This window comes from Eretmochelys imbricata, chromosome 9, assembly GCF_965152235.1.
Source record: "Eretmochelys imbricata isolate rEreImb1 chromosome 9, rEreImb1.hap1, whole genome shotgun sequence".
Lineage (NCBI taxonomy): Eukaryota > Metazoa > Chordata > Testudines > Cheloniidae > Eretmochelys > Eretmochelys imbricata.
The window spans coordinates 23,457,684-23,475,426 of NC_135580.1; the positions used below are offsets into that span (position 1 = coordinate 23,457,684).

Below are 17,743 nucleotides of genomic sequence, written 5' to 3' on the forward strand. Positions count from 1 at the left end.
GAGAGTCCATATAGAGTGACAAAAAGAAAGAGGTTTAGCTTTAAAATTCTCCCAAGAGACACAGCATTGTAACTAAGTCTGGAAAGCCCACATGCAACATACTTCAGATAGGCTTAAACATACCACCCTCTCAAAATTAACATTCAACTACTGCCTGCTTAACATCTGCTCAAACATGGTAAGTTGCTGTCATATTGTTAGACTACGCTAAAAAGGCTTTCTTCTACTTCAATATTAAGATAGATAAGTAAATAAAAGTCACACAAATATAAATGTATAGCTGTGACCAATAATCTCTACTGAGGAACAGTTTTTATAAACTCAAATTAGTTTCTTAAAACCATTAATGTAGAGTACTTAAGTGACTACAGCTACTGCCTGGTTTACTCAGAACACAGATGCGGACTCATTAATCTATACTGACAGAGAAACTAGATTGAGTTAGCGTGAACCGTATGGGAAACCAACACAATTTTAGAACACAAAGGCTTCTTGTAGGCAATATCTCACTATAAAGGTTTTAAAAATGAATGTTATAGCTAATGTAGGTAATTATTAAACATTTAGTCAGACAACCCACACATGGCAATAACTCAAAGTCAGAAGAAAACTTTCAAATATCAGTGAAAACTAACTCCATCTCTTTTCATCACCCTTTTACTACATTTTTACTTTAAAGAATACAAATCAAAAATTTCAAACTAGATGCCTAAAGTTAGGCACTAAACATGGATTTTTCAGAAATGCTGAACACCCACAATTCCCACTGAAGTTGTGCAAACTCCTCAGTTCTTAAAAAAATTTTGTATGCAGCTTACCTTAGGCATCAAAGTTGGTAAACTTTGGCCATATCATTTGTATGGGATTAGAAATCATTAACATTTGTAAAGAGCTTTCAAGCCTTGTATGCTGTAGATACTAAATATTATTGTATTTCTACATTTCAGCTTCCTTCTCCTGTTTAATTCCGCAGGATGTCAAATTTCTAAACTTGTACATTACAATTTTCCATGCCAAATAAAATATCATGACTTCAATGAAGGATCAAGCAAAATCCTCCAGATTGTGAAGAGAAAAAGTCTTAAGTCTTAAAACCCTTAAACACAAATACTTTACCTGAAACAATAGAAAAAGTAATATGGTACATTAGAGGCTATGAAACTTTTTGTATGGAATGTTCTTTTTGAAGTTCCCTCTAGTGTGAAAGTGCCTCTAAGGATTACTATCAGTAGTTAATTAAAACACAGTTGTGTCTTTCTAGTAATTGGCATGAATTTAGCATTAAATTCTTTTTTACTAGCCTAACTCCGATCTTTTCTTGGAACTCAGGTTGATGTGAATAAAATACAGCCTGAGAACTATAGGTTAGGCATAATCAGCTATTATAGTAAAAAAAAAGACAGCAAACCAGTATCTATTACAATCGCCATTTTCACACTAATCAACTTTACAAAATAATATTCACCTTTTGGGTTGACATTTTCTGTGTTTGGCCTATGCTCAAAGCTAATTTCTCTCTCTACTTTTTTTTTTTTTTTGAGCAAAATCTTTTTAAAGATTTTGAACTTTGAAAAAGTGAAAAGACCCTTTTTCCTTTGCAAATACATATATGTGTGTGTGTGTATATATATATAAAATGTACATTCACACATACATACATACACACACACACACACACACACTTTTCTGTATCAAGCTTCAGGAAAGAAAAAAGCACTAAAATTTTAAACTTGGTATGGAACAGTCCTCACTGATATCATACCATTTCCTTGGTTTAGAGGTACGTTTTAAAACAAAAAGGTATAAACAATTAAAAATTACTCCTGAACATGGTCAGCAGTCACCATTTCTAAATTGTTAATGAGATCTCATCGTAAAGATTTTCATCTTCTCAGCCTTGCCTTCAGGTAAAAGGGCTGTTACTGAAATAGCCCAGATGAAATGCCTAAATGAATCTGGAACTCCTCAAAAGTGATATTTATGGTATGTTGCATAAATAATCATTGAGTCAACAACTTTAGAGTCTCTGCAATTTCTTTGCATTCTACAATACTTTGCTAATTTTAAACTTTCATAAAAATTGTGTATGTCTTTTTCCATTAAAACAATATAGCCATCCCAATGCAAGCAGATGTGTTGCTGTACTATTAATCTCGATTTGGAGAAAGAACTCTCCAAGTAGCAGCAATAAAAGTGAAAACTCACTCCTCCTCCAAGTCATCCACTTCACTGGGCTTGTCTTCACTAGAAAATTGGACTGTAGCAGAACTTGACCATGAGGAGTTATGTTAACCAAGACTGCAGTTAGTATAGACAAGGGTATGCAGTGTTTAACATGACGTCAGCTGGTGGTGGGTCAGTCCTGCTGGTTAACCTATCACCACTGCAACTTTGTGTTTTATATGTATGTACACCTAAGCCCTCAAGATCATGTTCTAGCATAATTTAATTTTTAGTGAAAATAACCCTGATGAAGGATTAACCTCAAAAGCTCAAGTGGGACAGTTTAAATGCCAACTTTATTAACTGGAAGCCATTTCTTTTTCTCAAAATGAAATTAAATGCAATGGCAACACTAGCTCAACTTAGCTGCACATATACAGTATGTTCTAATTCAATCTTTCAGCTTACATTTGTAGCTTAATGTATTATTGTACTGTTGATGTTGATAAGTGTATACATTAAATTATACAGAATGTTCACAGTGGTTAAATCAGTAAGTCTATGGGTTAGCAGAAAGAAGGTAAATATAGTAATGAAACTATTTTTTCTGAAGAATCTAAACTGATCTGGAATATCTATATACGGTAACTCCTCACTTAACATCATCCCGGTTAACGTTGTTATGTTGCTGATCTATTAGAGAACATACTCATTTAAAGGTGCGCAATGTTTGCTTATAACGTTGTTTGGATGTGGGGGCTTGGAACCAGGGTGGGCCGGCAGCCCCCCTATCAACTCTCCTCCATGCCCACCAGCAGCTGGATCAGCAACTCCCCCCTCCTTCACCGTGCCTTCCACCTGCAGCAATCAGCTTTTTCACGGCATTCAGGAGGCTCTGGCGGGGAAGGGAGGAGTGAGGACACAGCCCGCTCGGGGTGAGGGGGTGGCGTGGGGGTGAGCGCGCACATGCACGCACGCACACACACATACAGCACTTTGGAAAGAACAGCGAGAGGAGCAGCTAAACGATCCACCGTCTCTCAACCTCTGACTCCACCACCTCAACCATGCTTCACAATCATCATTGCTGATGTTTAAAATTCTTTAAAACGAATGCTCTATATGTACATAATGTCTTTTGTCTGGCAAAAAAATTTTCCCTGGAACCTAACCCTCCTATTTATATGATTTCTTATGGGGAAACTGGATTCGCTTAACATCGTTTCGCTTAAAGTCACATTTTTCAAGAACATAACTACAATGTTAAGTGAGGAGTTACTGTAGCGTATAAAAGGCAAGATCATTTTTGTTTACTGTCACCAAACTTAAGTTTTAAAGCTACACCATATTCAGATATAGCCTACTATAAGTATTGACATTATACCAAAACAACTGTTGTTGAACAACTTTGGACACATGGATTGTCAAAGCCTTGAAAAGGCAACAAAATGTCTATTTTTAAAAAATGTGTGGACTACACAATGCACTACAAATATTACAAAGCTAGATAATTTATAAAAAGTGATGTGACAAACTATAACACAAACTACAGTAATACTGCAATATACAAGTACTGCTGAACCCTGGACTAGTACCTGGCCCCCAGGTTATTGTTCTCAAAAGTTGAACTTGTTGTATTTTCAGTATTGAAAACAACTCTCTCAAAACAGAGTATCACATTACAGCAATGAGGGCTATAATAGCTGTATTGAAAAATACTGCTTGGTAAAATTCTGGCACAGAAGGACTTCATATAAATGATATAATGGTAAAAAGTTCTCATTTTGCTTTAAACAAAAAAAAAAGAATGAATGAAAAAGTTATTAGCCTTTCTCCACACCCTTCTCACAACAATGTTGTCAACTTCATTCTTAATTGAGCAAGAACAAACAACAGAGTTGGGTTTTACAGGGTTTTTTTTTATTTTCCATTTTCAGCATTAAAATACAGACAGGAAAGGGGATTTTCCCTACATTTCAAATTAAGATAAACGAATACATTAAACCTCTCTCAAGTCATCCATGAGCAATTTGCACCTCCAATTTAAACTTCAGTGTCCAGCTGTGAATTTTTAAAATTATAAAGTGTCAGAACCATTTTAAATGTCTCTTGAAATTCACAGGACCCAGGTCATGATGATATACAACTCATGGTATTGTTAATACATTTTCAAGGTGTTAAATTAAAAAATGAGGTGTGACAGCTGTGAGTAGTATAAACAAATTGTACTTTTTGAGGTCTGTGCTGTCACATCTATTTTTTAATTATATGCTTCAAAGACATATTAAAAGATATGGAGAACAATGCATACATTTGAAACTATGAAATATAAGGTGCTAGTTGCATTATTGAAAAACGTGAATATTTGCTGGAAATATCAAAAGAAGTACTTCCCTTTAGGAAAAAAAGGTCCCCAAAAGGAAGAGGAAAAAAGGCCGCATACTTGTAAAGTATATTTTACAATTAAATCTATGAAACAGGAGAATATAAATTAAAATTGAAGATCTGAAATGACTGCACAGCACCCATACTTACTGATAACATTTGTAAGAAATTCTGAAAGTTCTCCTATTTTTGTGCATTAAAAACAACAAAAAGTTGTATATGGAAAAAAACAAAAAGTGTAAGGTCTAGGGACTAAATAGGACTGCAGTAAAATTGCAAATATGATTACAGATGAATGGTCTAGCCCTTTTTGAGTACGCTACATAAATGATGAAGAAATCAAGGAAAACACCTATGAACAACATTCGATTAACTGAAATTATTAAACAAATGCCAATGAAAATATTCACCAACACTCTTCTGCAAAAAAATAAAATTCTTGGCAAAAAATTTCCAAAGCAGCCTCTGGATGCCCAACTTCAGAAACCTAGTACTTGTTTTACAGAAGTACAGCTGCAGGTGATCAGCATGTCTGACAGCCAAAACACAGGTATTGAGCTGGGCACCAAAAAACTGGGGAACCCAAATCCAGTGGCCACTTTGAAAATTTGATCTTATGCTTTTAACAAACATATATGCTTGTGCTTAAAACAAAATGGCATACAAAACAAATATTTCAAAGCAGAGTAATTTGTGCATATTTACTAATGTTTATATATTTTTTCTATATTATTTGCATCTGTACTACAAAATCATTGATACCAATTGTTGATTTAATTGAAATAAGATATCTTATTAAATCTAGAAATATTTGCATTGTTTATAATTATGTGAAAGAGCTGCTTACAAAGCTCCACTGAGAACTCTTTAATTTTCAGGCTGCAACACCATAACTGGACCCCCTATACTGTTCACCACATGAATTTGTACCCAAGTAAAATGGGCTCTTACCCATAGATGTAGTATTTAAAATATTCACTAATTAACAATTTAATATTCTCTAATTGTCTCACACGTGTCCGAAGTCCCACATTGTCCATGAGGATACTGAAACAGAATTGCCTGAGTCAGAGCCCTGGGGTACTGTACAGTAACAGCCTCAGGACTGTTCGTGCACTTTTCTATTATGGAATTCCCTATGCTATTATTGACTAGGAAGAACTGATCTGCATAATGACTGTATAGTCTTTCAAGCATACAGCCATCATACAACCCCCAGTGCTCTGACTACTACCCTCAGGAATTCCCATCCACAGACTCAGAACTAATCCATCAACTGCTGACACCTCTTGCCTCTGTCATCCCTCCTAATCCAAGATATTAAATTCAATTTTAATTCATTAAAGGCATTGCTCTTAGTAGAGATAGCCATGTTGACTTCTGAATAGAAGAAATATGAGGCCCTATTTGCCAAGCATAAAAGGGCAAAACCAGTAGGCAAAAGTAACATTTTCAAGTATTAAAATAGCATTGAGAAATGCATCCCCACAGTCTCAGAAGCAGTAGGGGGTTCCTGTTCTTTCCCCCATCGCAAGAGCCAGCTTCTTGTGGTCAGGGGTGGAGAGGTAGGTGTGTAGCTGGGGAGTCAGGAGTTCTGTAGAAGTCTATTGTCTTCTGAGTAACAGAAGGAGGACACATAAGCCCCTTCTCTATGGTCAGGGAGTCATTATGTGCTTGACCAGCAGCAACTGTGAGTTGGTTGGAGGAACACATTCTGAGGTCAGCGGATGCCCTCTTATATGTTCATTGGTCAAGGGAGGGGCCACATGAATGGATCAGTGTGCAGATAGGGGGAAATAATGTGGTGATTCAGTAAAGGGATAGGCCAGAGTTTAGGAGTCGAGTCAGGGTAACTATAATTGGCATGAGATGCCACAGCAGAGGGTTTGGCAGGGGAGCTGCAAGGATTTCACAGGTGGACAAGGGCATGAGAGAGGTAAATTGACAAGTGGCTAAATTATGGGAGTCAGAAAGGTTGATGATTGCCCATCGCAAAATTGTACAACCAACACTAGAGTTATTCAAGGAAGAAATAATATACCTTTCTAACGGAATGGTTAACAATCTGGTAATCTGGCAGGGCTGGGGCGAAATCAGCCAAGCTAACCGCTGGTGCCTCTGGTGGCAGGTGTCCAGCACAGATACTCATTCAACAGGGGTCCAGTTCCCTGATAAGCCAGAACTGGAAGTGGACTTGGGGGGAGGGCATCTTCCAAAGCAACTGAAGAACCGTGTTGATGTACCTAATGTCTGGTACAGTGAGGAGACAACCCCTTTTCCTCTGCCCCTTAACCCTCATACATGAGAACGGCTGTAGGAGTTACCATAATAGGACAAGGTGTGGAGGGATAACAGCTGTCCTCCAGCGCATTGAACAGATTGCACTCTACAAGTTATTGCTGGATAGCTCACAGATCAGTTAAGTTACTAAAGCTGTGGCCTAATTAAATCTCATTCCTTGTGTCTTATCTTTCTTCTTGCATGTCTGGGACAATGTGCTGCTGCAGAAAGTAAGAGAACCTTTAACAGGGCACAGAAATGCAGTACAGGCCTAGAATCTTCACCTCTTTAAAGAAGATTTTTACAGAATCCCCCACCACACACACACTTTTTCTGGAACCCATAAAACAAACAAAAACCAGAACAATGACAGCAAACACATTTGAAATTCACGTGCTAGTTCTTCTGCAGGAGATAACTAACACACATTGATTTCCACATCCCAGAACAATTTAGACACTATCAACGATGGTATACAAATGAGAACAGCCACACTGGTTTGATGGGAGAAGGTGGGGAAAAGATTCAATATTTGCCAAAGTGTGGGGGACAAAATCAACTGGGACACAGGTTTCACTTTGTGATATTATAAACAATGCAGTAAAATTATTACTTCTATTACATATTTATGTAGCATCACTTACCAGCCGCCTCAAGAACCAACTGCAATCTAGCTTTGGCCTGTTCAGCAAGAGACTGAAAAGAAAGATAAGATTTACAATAAACTGTAGCATTATTGAAACAAATTTTTGTATATATTTACATGTTATGTATTATTTCATATACAAACACACACTAAATTTAAGTCTGGTAGAAACCATTACACACCACTCAATTTACTTCTGTACTTACATTCCCAACAGTGGATTATCCCCTTTATTTTTGTCATTGCGTCAACAAGTCCCATCATCTTAAAGGTAACGTTGAAGCTAAATTCAGTTATGAGCTAAGTTCTCAAGATCTGGGTGACAGTATGAACATGTGGTAGGACAGAACCAAAGAAGTTATTCATAGAAAAGATTGAGTTAATGAGTCTAAATACTGAGGTGCTCATGCATCGCTCCTTTTCAACCATTCAAATTCAGCCATTCCGTGTGGCAACTCTAGTGCCTGGTTTTATAAAAAAGTAGCATTAGGACCAATGAAAAATGTACTTTAATATGACTGGTATAGCTTGTGGTTACATACCCCATTTTGTGTCTGTTCTGTTTAGTTCCTCTCCATAGATGTTCTTTCATACCAAAGGGGGACAAATGTCCTTCCATTGCCAGTGTCAACCACTCTGCTAATCATTCCAGGGGACCTAACAATTTTATTGTGTCCCATGTACTTGCTACCCCTCTAATTTTGGGGTCACCTGCAATTCTGATCACAGTTCAATTTACACAAAAAACACATTTATCATTAAGCAGTTACCCAAGTTTCGGAAGGTACTCATTGTCTGATGCCTGTCAAAAAGCCTCTGGAAACATTGAGAGATTCCTAGTCTAGACTACAATAGTAAGAAGTGTCATGGCTTGAAAAAGGACACACGATTCACAGGGACAGATGTAGCTCCATGGACCACCAATGGATTAAGTCATCCATCCCATCTCTATCTCTGTAGGACTGTGTCCCTACATTATGTTATTGTTTTGGCCAGTCTGAGTACCGGCCAAAACAAGTCTAAGATTGGTGACCTTTCTGGTGAAAACAAACAAAAAAAAGGCATTTAACACTTCGGCCATTGCTGCATTTGTTATGGTCTTTCCCTCCTCATTGATTAATGGGCCTACCCTGTTCTTCATTGTCTTCTTACTTCTAATGTATTTGTAAAATGTTTTCTTGTTACTCTTTATGTCCCTCACAAGATTTAATCTCAGTTTGTGCCTTATACAGCAACAGTACCAATTCTATAACCAGTAAAGTGTTTGAGCAACATACTGATGGCACATCCATTATCTTCAGCAAGGAGAGGTTCCAATGTCTGGAGTCACAGCATCTCCATAGGTCTTTTCAAGTACAGATTGGTGTGAATGACCATCCCGCCAATCTTTAATGGCCAGACATACAAGAACATCCACTGCCTCCACCAAACAGCCAGCAACAAAGGAGGCTACCACTACACCTTCCCACTGCAGCCTCTCCAGTAAGACTCAAAGACTCCAAAAATGACTTCCACCCATGTCAGGCACTCTCCCCATACACTGCTGATGCAACAGAACTGGTTGAATATATTCTTTGTGAGTTAGGAGAGTTCACTATGCAACAGGACGCTGTTACCTGCCAGCCACCCTGAATTACTTCACTTCTCACAAAAGTTATCAGGGTCAGAAAAGTTCCATTCAGGAGCCTAGCAGGTCTTGATGCCTCAAATAAAGGAATCTGCTCACTTTGGCACCAGTTTGTATAGCACCATAGTCTGAAAGAAGGAAACTTTTCACTGATTGACAGTGCCAACTTTAGCAACAGCCTCTTCCCCCACAGAACTAAGTGGAACGCCTTGGGTCAGTTGAAAGTTGAACACAATCATTGCAGCATCATACCACAAGAATACAGGAGCAAGGCATGTGGTGGTGAAGTCCACTGCACTGTTGCAGTGTCTATGAAGAGCAACGATAGCTCTCAAGGCTCAGTATCAGATTCCCACACTCATTCATATGGGTGGCTAACTTGTCCCTCCCAAAATTTCTCACCACCCCAAAACCTCACCATCTTTTGTTGCCAGATTTTTGGTAGGTATTATGGCAGAGTTGAGTCTTGGAAAGGGATTCAAAGGAGAAGAGGGTAGCAGGCTTACAGATAAGTTCATAATAAGAGTCCATGTGTAAAGAATAGCATGGAACGAAGTGCAAAGACGCTTGTGGGCAAAGCAGGTAGTTGAGACTAGCTTTGTTTGCAGAGTCGAGGGGCAGGAAGAAAGTAATACAAGACAAGAAATGTATAAACAGGAAAGGGAAAAGTTGTAAAGGAACCTGACAGTTCATCAACTCAACCATCATAGACTAATGGGGTTTGGTCCGCAAGACCCTCAGACTTTCTGAGCAAGAGTTGGTGATGTAGCTAATATCAGTATGGTTCGTATGAACATGGATAGTTTTAATGCTCCACGTCTCCCTGATGTCAAGGCACGGATGCTTAGAAAAAGTGGGGAAGCTGGAAAAGGTATACCAAGTGTTTCCCCTTTTCACAACTACCTGGGCTTTCTGTCCCTTATGCCAAGATATATTCTCCATGTTTTGTCAATTTAAACATGATGGTGAGTGTCATCTTTCAAGTGTGTCCTTAATACAAATGTTATATAACTTGATAATATTTTTCAATATATTTATCACAATATTTAAGTCTTACAAATCATGCATATATACATCAACTAAGGATTAAAAAAAGAATAGTGATTTTAATTTGAAAATATTTCGTTATAGTTCTAACATAGAATATTCCTATCTGAGTGTAACTCATCTATCAGCATAGAATACTTTAATGTCCCACTTCTTAGGTTATGATACTTTCACAGAAACTTCCGTCAGTTAGTCCAATATGCCAGATATAATTCCTCCAAAGATATCTAAATGGCCATAGTTTGTTTTCCATCATTAGTAAAACAAGTATCCTAAATGAAGAATTTTTGTGAAGACAATATGGAAAGTTGTTTATACATGTAATAATTAACATTTCCTTCCTGCTTTAAATTTTTTTTTTAAATTATCACCAAACACTGAAAAAGGTCATTATTCAAAATGGTTTGGTTTTCTTCTCCAGAATTTTAATGGAATTTTTTATCTTCTATTGGCCTTTGAGTACTAGTCAATGAAGGAATTTATTGTCTTTTGTATCAATAATCCACCAATTCAGGTTCCTGAATTTCATGTTTGTTGATCCTCTCAAAGAATTCTAATAGAATGGTGAGGCATGATCTCCCTTTACAAAAACTGTGTTTACTCTTCCCCAACATACTGTATTCATCTATGTGTCTGATAATTCTTGATTATAGTTTCAACCAATTTGCCTGGTACTGAAGTTAGACTTAACACCTGTAATTGCCACATCAGCTATCTGACAGTAGTCTGGTGCAGAGACTGATTTATGCAATAGGTTACATACCACAGTTATGTAGGCAATTTCATATTTGAATTCCTTCAGAACTCTTCAGAACTTCAGAAAGAATGGCTGAGGTATGGGAATCCCTCTCTCATCCTCTGCAGTGAGAACCAGTGCAAAGAATTCACTTATCTTCTCTGCAATGGCCTTGTCTTCCTTGAGAGCTCCTTTAGCACCTTGATCATCCAGTGACCCCACTGACTGTTTGGCAGGCTTCCTGCTTATGATGTATTTAAAATTTTATTTGATTTTATTATTGCTTCTTAATGTTAATTTAATACATGTTTGTATGTGTATGGTGATTTAACAGCAACAGCATCATGTGGGAGGTAGAAAATACAAGTGATATAACTGAAATGAACAGACCTAACTATTCATCTTTACACTGACCTAAACCCATGCATAGGGCCCTACAAAATTCAGGGTCCATTTTGGTCAATTTCATGGTCATCAGATTTTAAAAATAGTAAATTTCATGATTTTAGCTCTTTAAATCTGAAATTTCACAATGTTGTAATTGTAGGGGTCCTGACCCGAAGGAAGTTGGGGGGTTGGGAGGTTTGCAAGGTTATTGTAGAGGGGATTGCAGTACTGCTACCTTTACTTCTGTGCTGCTGCTGGCGGCGGCACTACCTTCAGAGGTGGGCAGCTGGAGAGTGGTGGCTACTGGCCGGGAGCTCAGCTCTGAAGGCAGAGCTGCCGCCAGCAGCAGCGGAGAAGCAAGGATGGCATGGTATGGTATTGCCACCTTTACTTCTGTGCTGCTGCTGGAATGGTGCTGCCTTCCAGAGCTGGGTGCCCAGTCAACAGCCGCTGCACTCCGGCCAGCCAGCTCTGGAAGGCAGTGCAGAAGTAAGGGTGGCAATACCATGAACCCCCTAAAATAACCATGTGAGCCCCCCCGCAACTCCCTTTTGGGTCAGGACCCCCAATTTGAGAAATGCTGTTCTCCCCCATGAAATCTGTATAGTATAGGGTAAAAGCACAGAAAAAAACAGATTTCACAGGGAGAAACCAGATTTCACTGTCCATAAATTTGGCAGGGCCCTACCCATGCAGGACACTGATATCATGTACTGAACAGAGCACAGAACCATTAAGTTCCAGAAAATAATACTCAAACTTATTCCATATTCCACATATTGAAACTGAAGTTGAATATAAAAGAAAAACAAATGTGGTTATTCCAATGGGAAAAAATAATGAATTATATAGACAAAAAAGTGAAAATGTTTGTCAGCATAACTTACAAATTATTCTTGACAAGCAAATTTACGAAGGAAAAGAAACAGAGCTACTTTGCATTACAATATAACTAATTCTTTGTTACAATTATTATGATGCAATTAGATTTTGGAGCATTAATTGCCACAAAAAAATTATACAGAATATGCAAAAGATTTGTTTGATACATTAATTTTATTCTTGTTAATTTACTAGAAGAACATTATGAGTTTTTTTGGATTAAAAATAAAATAAATGCTAACAAACATGATTGTCTTGCTTTGGCATATAATTTAAAATACCACATTATATTGAAGAGTCAATGACAGTAAGGCACATAGTATTCCTCATAAATTTGATTTTTCTCAGCTGTAAACTTGTCACATATCAGAAATGTTATATATGAAACACCAAGAAATGTTTCATGACAAATTCTCACACAAAATTGTCCAAAGCATGTCTTACTAAACTTTTGAACGTGTCATGAATAGACTGAGAAACCATATTGCTTCATCTGCTTTTAAATGTTTTACACTGGTGATTCCTAGTCTTTTTGGGAAACTATGAGATGCCAAGATGAAGAACTCAGTTGTACATGTCAGCAAGCAGTTCAACTATGCTTTCTGTTCTTCCACACCCTGCAACTCAGAGGCAAAAGATAGGAAAGCAAACAAGAAACCGTCAACAGTCAGGATCCCAGCTGCCCTACTGGAGCAGTCACAAAGGTAAGAGAATATACTTCACACTCCTACATCTCCATGATCCACTGGTTCAGCTCAGTAGGTTGGAATTATCAGTATATTCAGAACTGTAGTTTACAACTACTATTAAACATTTTACGTAGATAAATCTGTTATTTACAAAAAACAATGCTTACTATGTTAAATATATACTGACAACAGTGTGTTAATATTGAAACTAATACAGATGATATCAAGTAAATTTGAGAATTAGTCCTGATTTTACACTTAAAATATTAAAGTAGAGTGAGAAAGTAATATAAATCAAGGAGAATTTGCTGACATCTCATATGTATTCTTCACTGGTATTAGTAGGGGTGAATTAGTCCTGGGGACACTGCTGTGGTAGTGAGAGACCACAGTGAAGGTATAAATTGGTTAGGTGAACACTGGGCTGAAGAAGAAGCTGACTGGTCAAAAGGAGAGAGTACACGCACTAAAACTGCTACTTTTTTATTTTACAGAAGGGGATATAATTTAATGATTAGAACATTAGACTGGAAGTTATTAGTTCCATTCTTGTAATTAATGTGCTATATGATCATTTGGTTCACTTCTCTGCGGTTGAGAAGATCTGTATAAAGAAGATAACACTTAACCACCTCACAGGCCTGTTCGGAGGCTTAATAAGTAACTACAAAAAATAAATGAATTCTGGTATTTGACTCCCCTGGCCCTTTTAAAAACTTAGACCCAAACATCCAGATACATGAGAGGACTTTTGCTTAGACTACTGCTTTTTAGCTGGTTCTCAAAGCACTGTAGCACAGACACACGCAGAGCACCAATGGGACTATGAAGCTATGTCATAAATATAAAGGGAAGGCTAACCACCTTTAAATCCCTCCTGGCCAGAGAAACCTGTAAAGGGTTAAGAAGCTAAGACAACCTCGCTGGCACCTGACCAAAATGACCAATGAGGAGACAAGATACTTTCAAAGCTGGAGGGGAAACAAAGGGTTCTCTCTGTCTGTGTGTTGTTTTTGCTGGGAACAGAGCAGGAATGCAGGTCAGAACTCCTGTAAAAAGTCAGTAAGCAATCTAGTTAGATATGCGTTAGATTCTGTTTGGTTTAAATGGCTGATAAAATAAGTTGTGCTGAATGGAATATATATTTCTGTTTTTGTGTCTTTTTGTAATTTAAGGTTTTGCCTAGAGGGATTCTCTATGTTTTGAATCTGATTACCCTATAAGGTATTTACCATCCTGATTTTACAGAGGTGATTCTTTTACTTTTTAATTAAAATTCTTCTTTTAAGAACCTGATTGCCTTTTCATTGTTCTTAAGATCCAAGGGTTTGGGTCTGTGTTCACCTATGCAAATTGGTGAGGATTTTTTTTTAATCAAGCCTTCCCCAGGAAAGGGTGTAGGGCTTGGGAGGATACTGGGATGGGGGGGGGAAGAGAAGTTTCCAAGTGGGCTCTTTCCCTGTTATATTTGTTAGACGCTTGGTAGTAGCAGCAATAAAGTCCAGGGACAAAAGATAAAATAGTTTGTACCTTGGGGAAGTTTTAACCTAAGCTGGTAAAAATAAACTTAGGGGTTTTTCATGCAGGTCCCCACATCTGTACCCTAGAGTTCAGAGTGGGGAAGGAACCTTGACAAGCTATTATTGAAGATAGAATTTAAACAGAAATTACAGCTAGCTTATATTGTATTTCTTCCATGATGGGATAAGTATTTTGATGACAACACAACAACTGGACAGTACTTCATTAAAAGTTTTATCTTCTAGATTAAATTGTTCGTAGCCCAATGTACTTAAAACAGATTATGATATTAATGTACAGGCAATTTTATTACAAGATACAGGGGCAGGTATTTATAGTTTTAAACGTTATATTATTCTTCATGGTTTTTAGACAAGGATCAAACTAGAAAATAAACAAGGATGCTCTCTCAAGTAAAGCTCCAACCACTTGGATTGTAAACATTTTGGAGCAGGCAGGGATTGTGTGTACAGCGCCTAGCACAATGTGGTCCTGGTCCTTGACTGGGGATCCTGGGCCCTACAATAATACAAATAATTATGTCTTCTCAATAAGATGCCACTCATTATGAATACCTTCACAATAAAGCCTTCTTTCCTGAATACTTTAATCAGTTAAACTATGTTAATTAGTACCTCCAATAGGATAAAGTTTCACATTTTACAGAACTATTGTTTCAGAATATCTGCAGAATCAGGCCAATTTATCAGAATTGGTTTATATCCAGTTCATATTTCAAAAGTTAATCTCTGCAACCACAAAGTCTACAGAGACTTTAAAACATAAATAAAAGCAGGGGGAAAAGTAAATGAACACTTCGGTTCAAGGAAAGCTGAGATTAAGGGAAATGTACTGGTTCCCTGAGCTACTGCAAACCAGCCCACTTCACTCCTTGGTTTTTAATGCCCATTTAGAATCTTGTAACTTTACTTCCTTTCTAGTTTTGTCATCTACCTTTTAGCAAACATCTACTGTGAGGAAGCTGTTCTAGATTTGATTTTGACAAATAGGGAAGAACTGGTTGAGAATTTGAAAGTGGAAGGCAACTTCGGTGAAAGTGATCATGAAAGGGCAGAGTTCATGATTATAAGGAATGGTAGGAGGGAGAACAGCAGAATAAAGACAATGGATTTCAAGATGGCTGACTTTAGCAAACTCAGACAGTTGGTAGGTAAAATCCCATGGGAAGCAAGTCTAAGGGGAAAAACAATTGAAGACCGTTGGCAGTTTTTCAGAGACTTTATTAAGGGCCCAAGAGCAAACTATCCCACTGTGTAGGAAAGATAGGAAGTATGGCAAGAGACCACCCTGGCTTAACCAGGAGATTTTAAATGATCTCAAAATCAAAAAAGAGTCCTACAAAAAGTGGAAACTCGGTCAAATTACAAAGGATGAATATAAACAAACTACACAAGTATGTAGGGACAAAATTAGAAAAGCCAAGGCACAAAATGAGATCAAACTAGCTAGGGACATAAAAGGAAACAAAAAAAATTCTACAGAAACATTAGAAGCAAGAGGAAGACCAAGGACAGAGTAGGCCCATTACTCAACGAGGGGGGAAGCCAATAACAGAAAATGTGGAAATAGCAGAGGTCCTTAATGACTTCTTTGTTTCAGTTTTCACCAAGAAGGTTGGTGGCGATTGGACGTCTAACATAGTGAATGCCAGGGAAAATGAGGTAGGATCTGAGTCTAAAATAGGGAAAGAACAAGTCACAAATTACTTAGATAAGTTAGGTGTCTTCAGATCACTAGGGCCTGAAGAAATGCATCCTAGAATACTCAAGGAGCTAACTGAGGAGATATCTGAGCCATTAGCAATTATCACTGAAAAGTCATGGAAGATGGGACACATTCCAGAAGACTGAAAAAGGGCAAATATAGTGTCCATCTACAAAAAAGGGAAATAAGGACAACCCGGGGAATTACAGACCAGTCAGCTTAACTTCTCTACCCGGAAAGATATTGGAGCAAATAATTAAGCTATCAATTTGCAAACACCTAGAAGATAAGAAGGTGATAAATAACTGTCAGCATGGATTTGTCAAGAACAAATTGTGTCAAACCAACCTGATAGCTTTCTTTGACAGGGTAACAAGCCTTGTGGATGGGGGGGAAGGGGTATATCTTGACTTTAGTAAGGCTTTTGATACTGTCTCACATGACCCTCTCATAAACAAAGTAGAGAAATGCAACCTAGATGGAGCTACTATAAGGTGGGTGCATAACTGGTTGGAAAAACGTTCCCAGAGAGTAGTTATCAGTGGTTCACTGTCATACTGGAAGGGCATAATGAGAGGGGTCCCACAGGGATCGGTTCTGGGTCCGGTTCTGTTCAATATCTTCATCAATGATTTAGATAATGGCATAGAGATTATACTTATAAAGTTTGCGGACAATACCAAGCTGGGAGGGGTTGCAAGTGCTTTGGAGGATAGGATTAAAATTCTAAATGATCTGGACAAACATGAGAAAGGGTCTGAAGTAAATAGGATGCAATTCAATAAGGACAAATCCAAGTACTCCACTTAGGAAGGAACAATCAGTTGCACACATACAAGATGGGAAATGACTGCCGAGGAAGGAGTACTGCGGAAAGGGATCTGGGGGTCATAGTGGATCACAGGCTAAATATGAGTCAACAGTGTAACATTGTTGCAAAAAAAGCAAACATTCTGGGTTGTATTAGCAGGCGTATTGTAAGCAAGACACAAGAAGTAATTCTTCTGCTCTACTCCACGTTCATTAGGTCTCAACTGGAGTACTGTGTCCAGTTCTGGGTGCCACATTTCAGGAAAGATGTGGACAAACTGGAGTAAGTCCAGAGAAGAGCAACAAAAATGATTAAAGGTCTAGAAAACATGACCTATGAGGGAAGACTGAAAAAATTGGGTTTGTTTAGTCTTGAGAAGAGAAGACAGAGGGGGACATGATAACAGTTTTCAAGTACATAAAAGGTTGTTACAAAGAGGAAGGAGAAAACTTGTTCTTCTTAACCTCTGAAGATAGGACAAGAAGCAACGGGCTTAAATTGCAGCAAGGGAGGTTTAGGTTGGACATTAGGAAAAATTTCCTAACTGTCAGAGTGGTTAGGCACTGGAATAAATTGCCTAGGGAGGTTGTAGAATCTCCATCATTGGGGATTTTTAAGAGCAGGTTGGACAAACACCTTTCAGGGATGGTCTAGATAATACTTAGTCCTGCCTTGAGTGCAGGGGACTGGGCTAGTTGACGTCTTGAGGTCCCTTCCTGTTCTATGATTCTATGATCTATTGCTTTCCACAGACAGCAAAAGCAAGTATGGCTGTGTTGCATTTAGCTCTGTGCACCACCAGCAATATGGACAAAGCTCAGTTTCTGAAATTCTTCATTAATTT

At 38.0% G+C, this 17,743-nt stretch overlaps 1 protein-coding gene across 3 annotated transcripts in view; it reads right to left on the reverse strand.

Annotated features, from left to right (window-relative positions):
* The window catches only part of RSRC1 (arginine and serine rich coiled-coil 1), a 370,782-nt gene that overhangs the window by 182,437 nt on the left and 170,602 nt on the right, over positions 1 to 17,743 (reverse strand). For all 3 annotated transcript variants that reach the window (XM_077826483.1, XM_077826481.1, XM_077826482.1), the window contains exon 6: positions 7,473 to 7,524. In XM_077826483.1, coding sequence (XP_077682609.1) covers positions 7,473 to 7,524 — 52 coding nt within the window. The remainder of the gene's footprint in view (positions 1 to 7,472; positions 7,525 to 17,743) is intronic.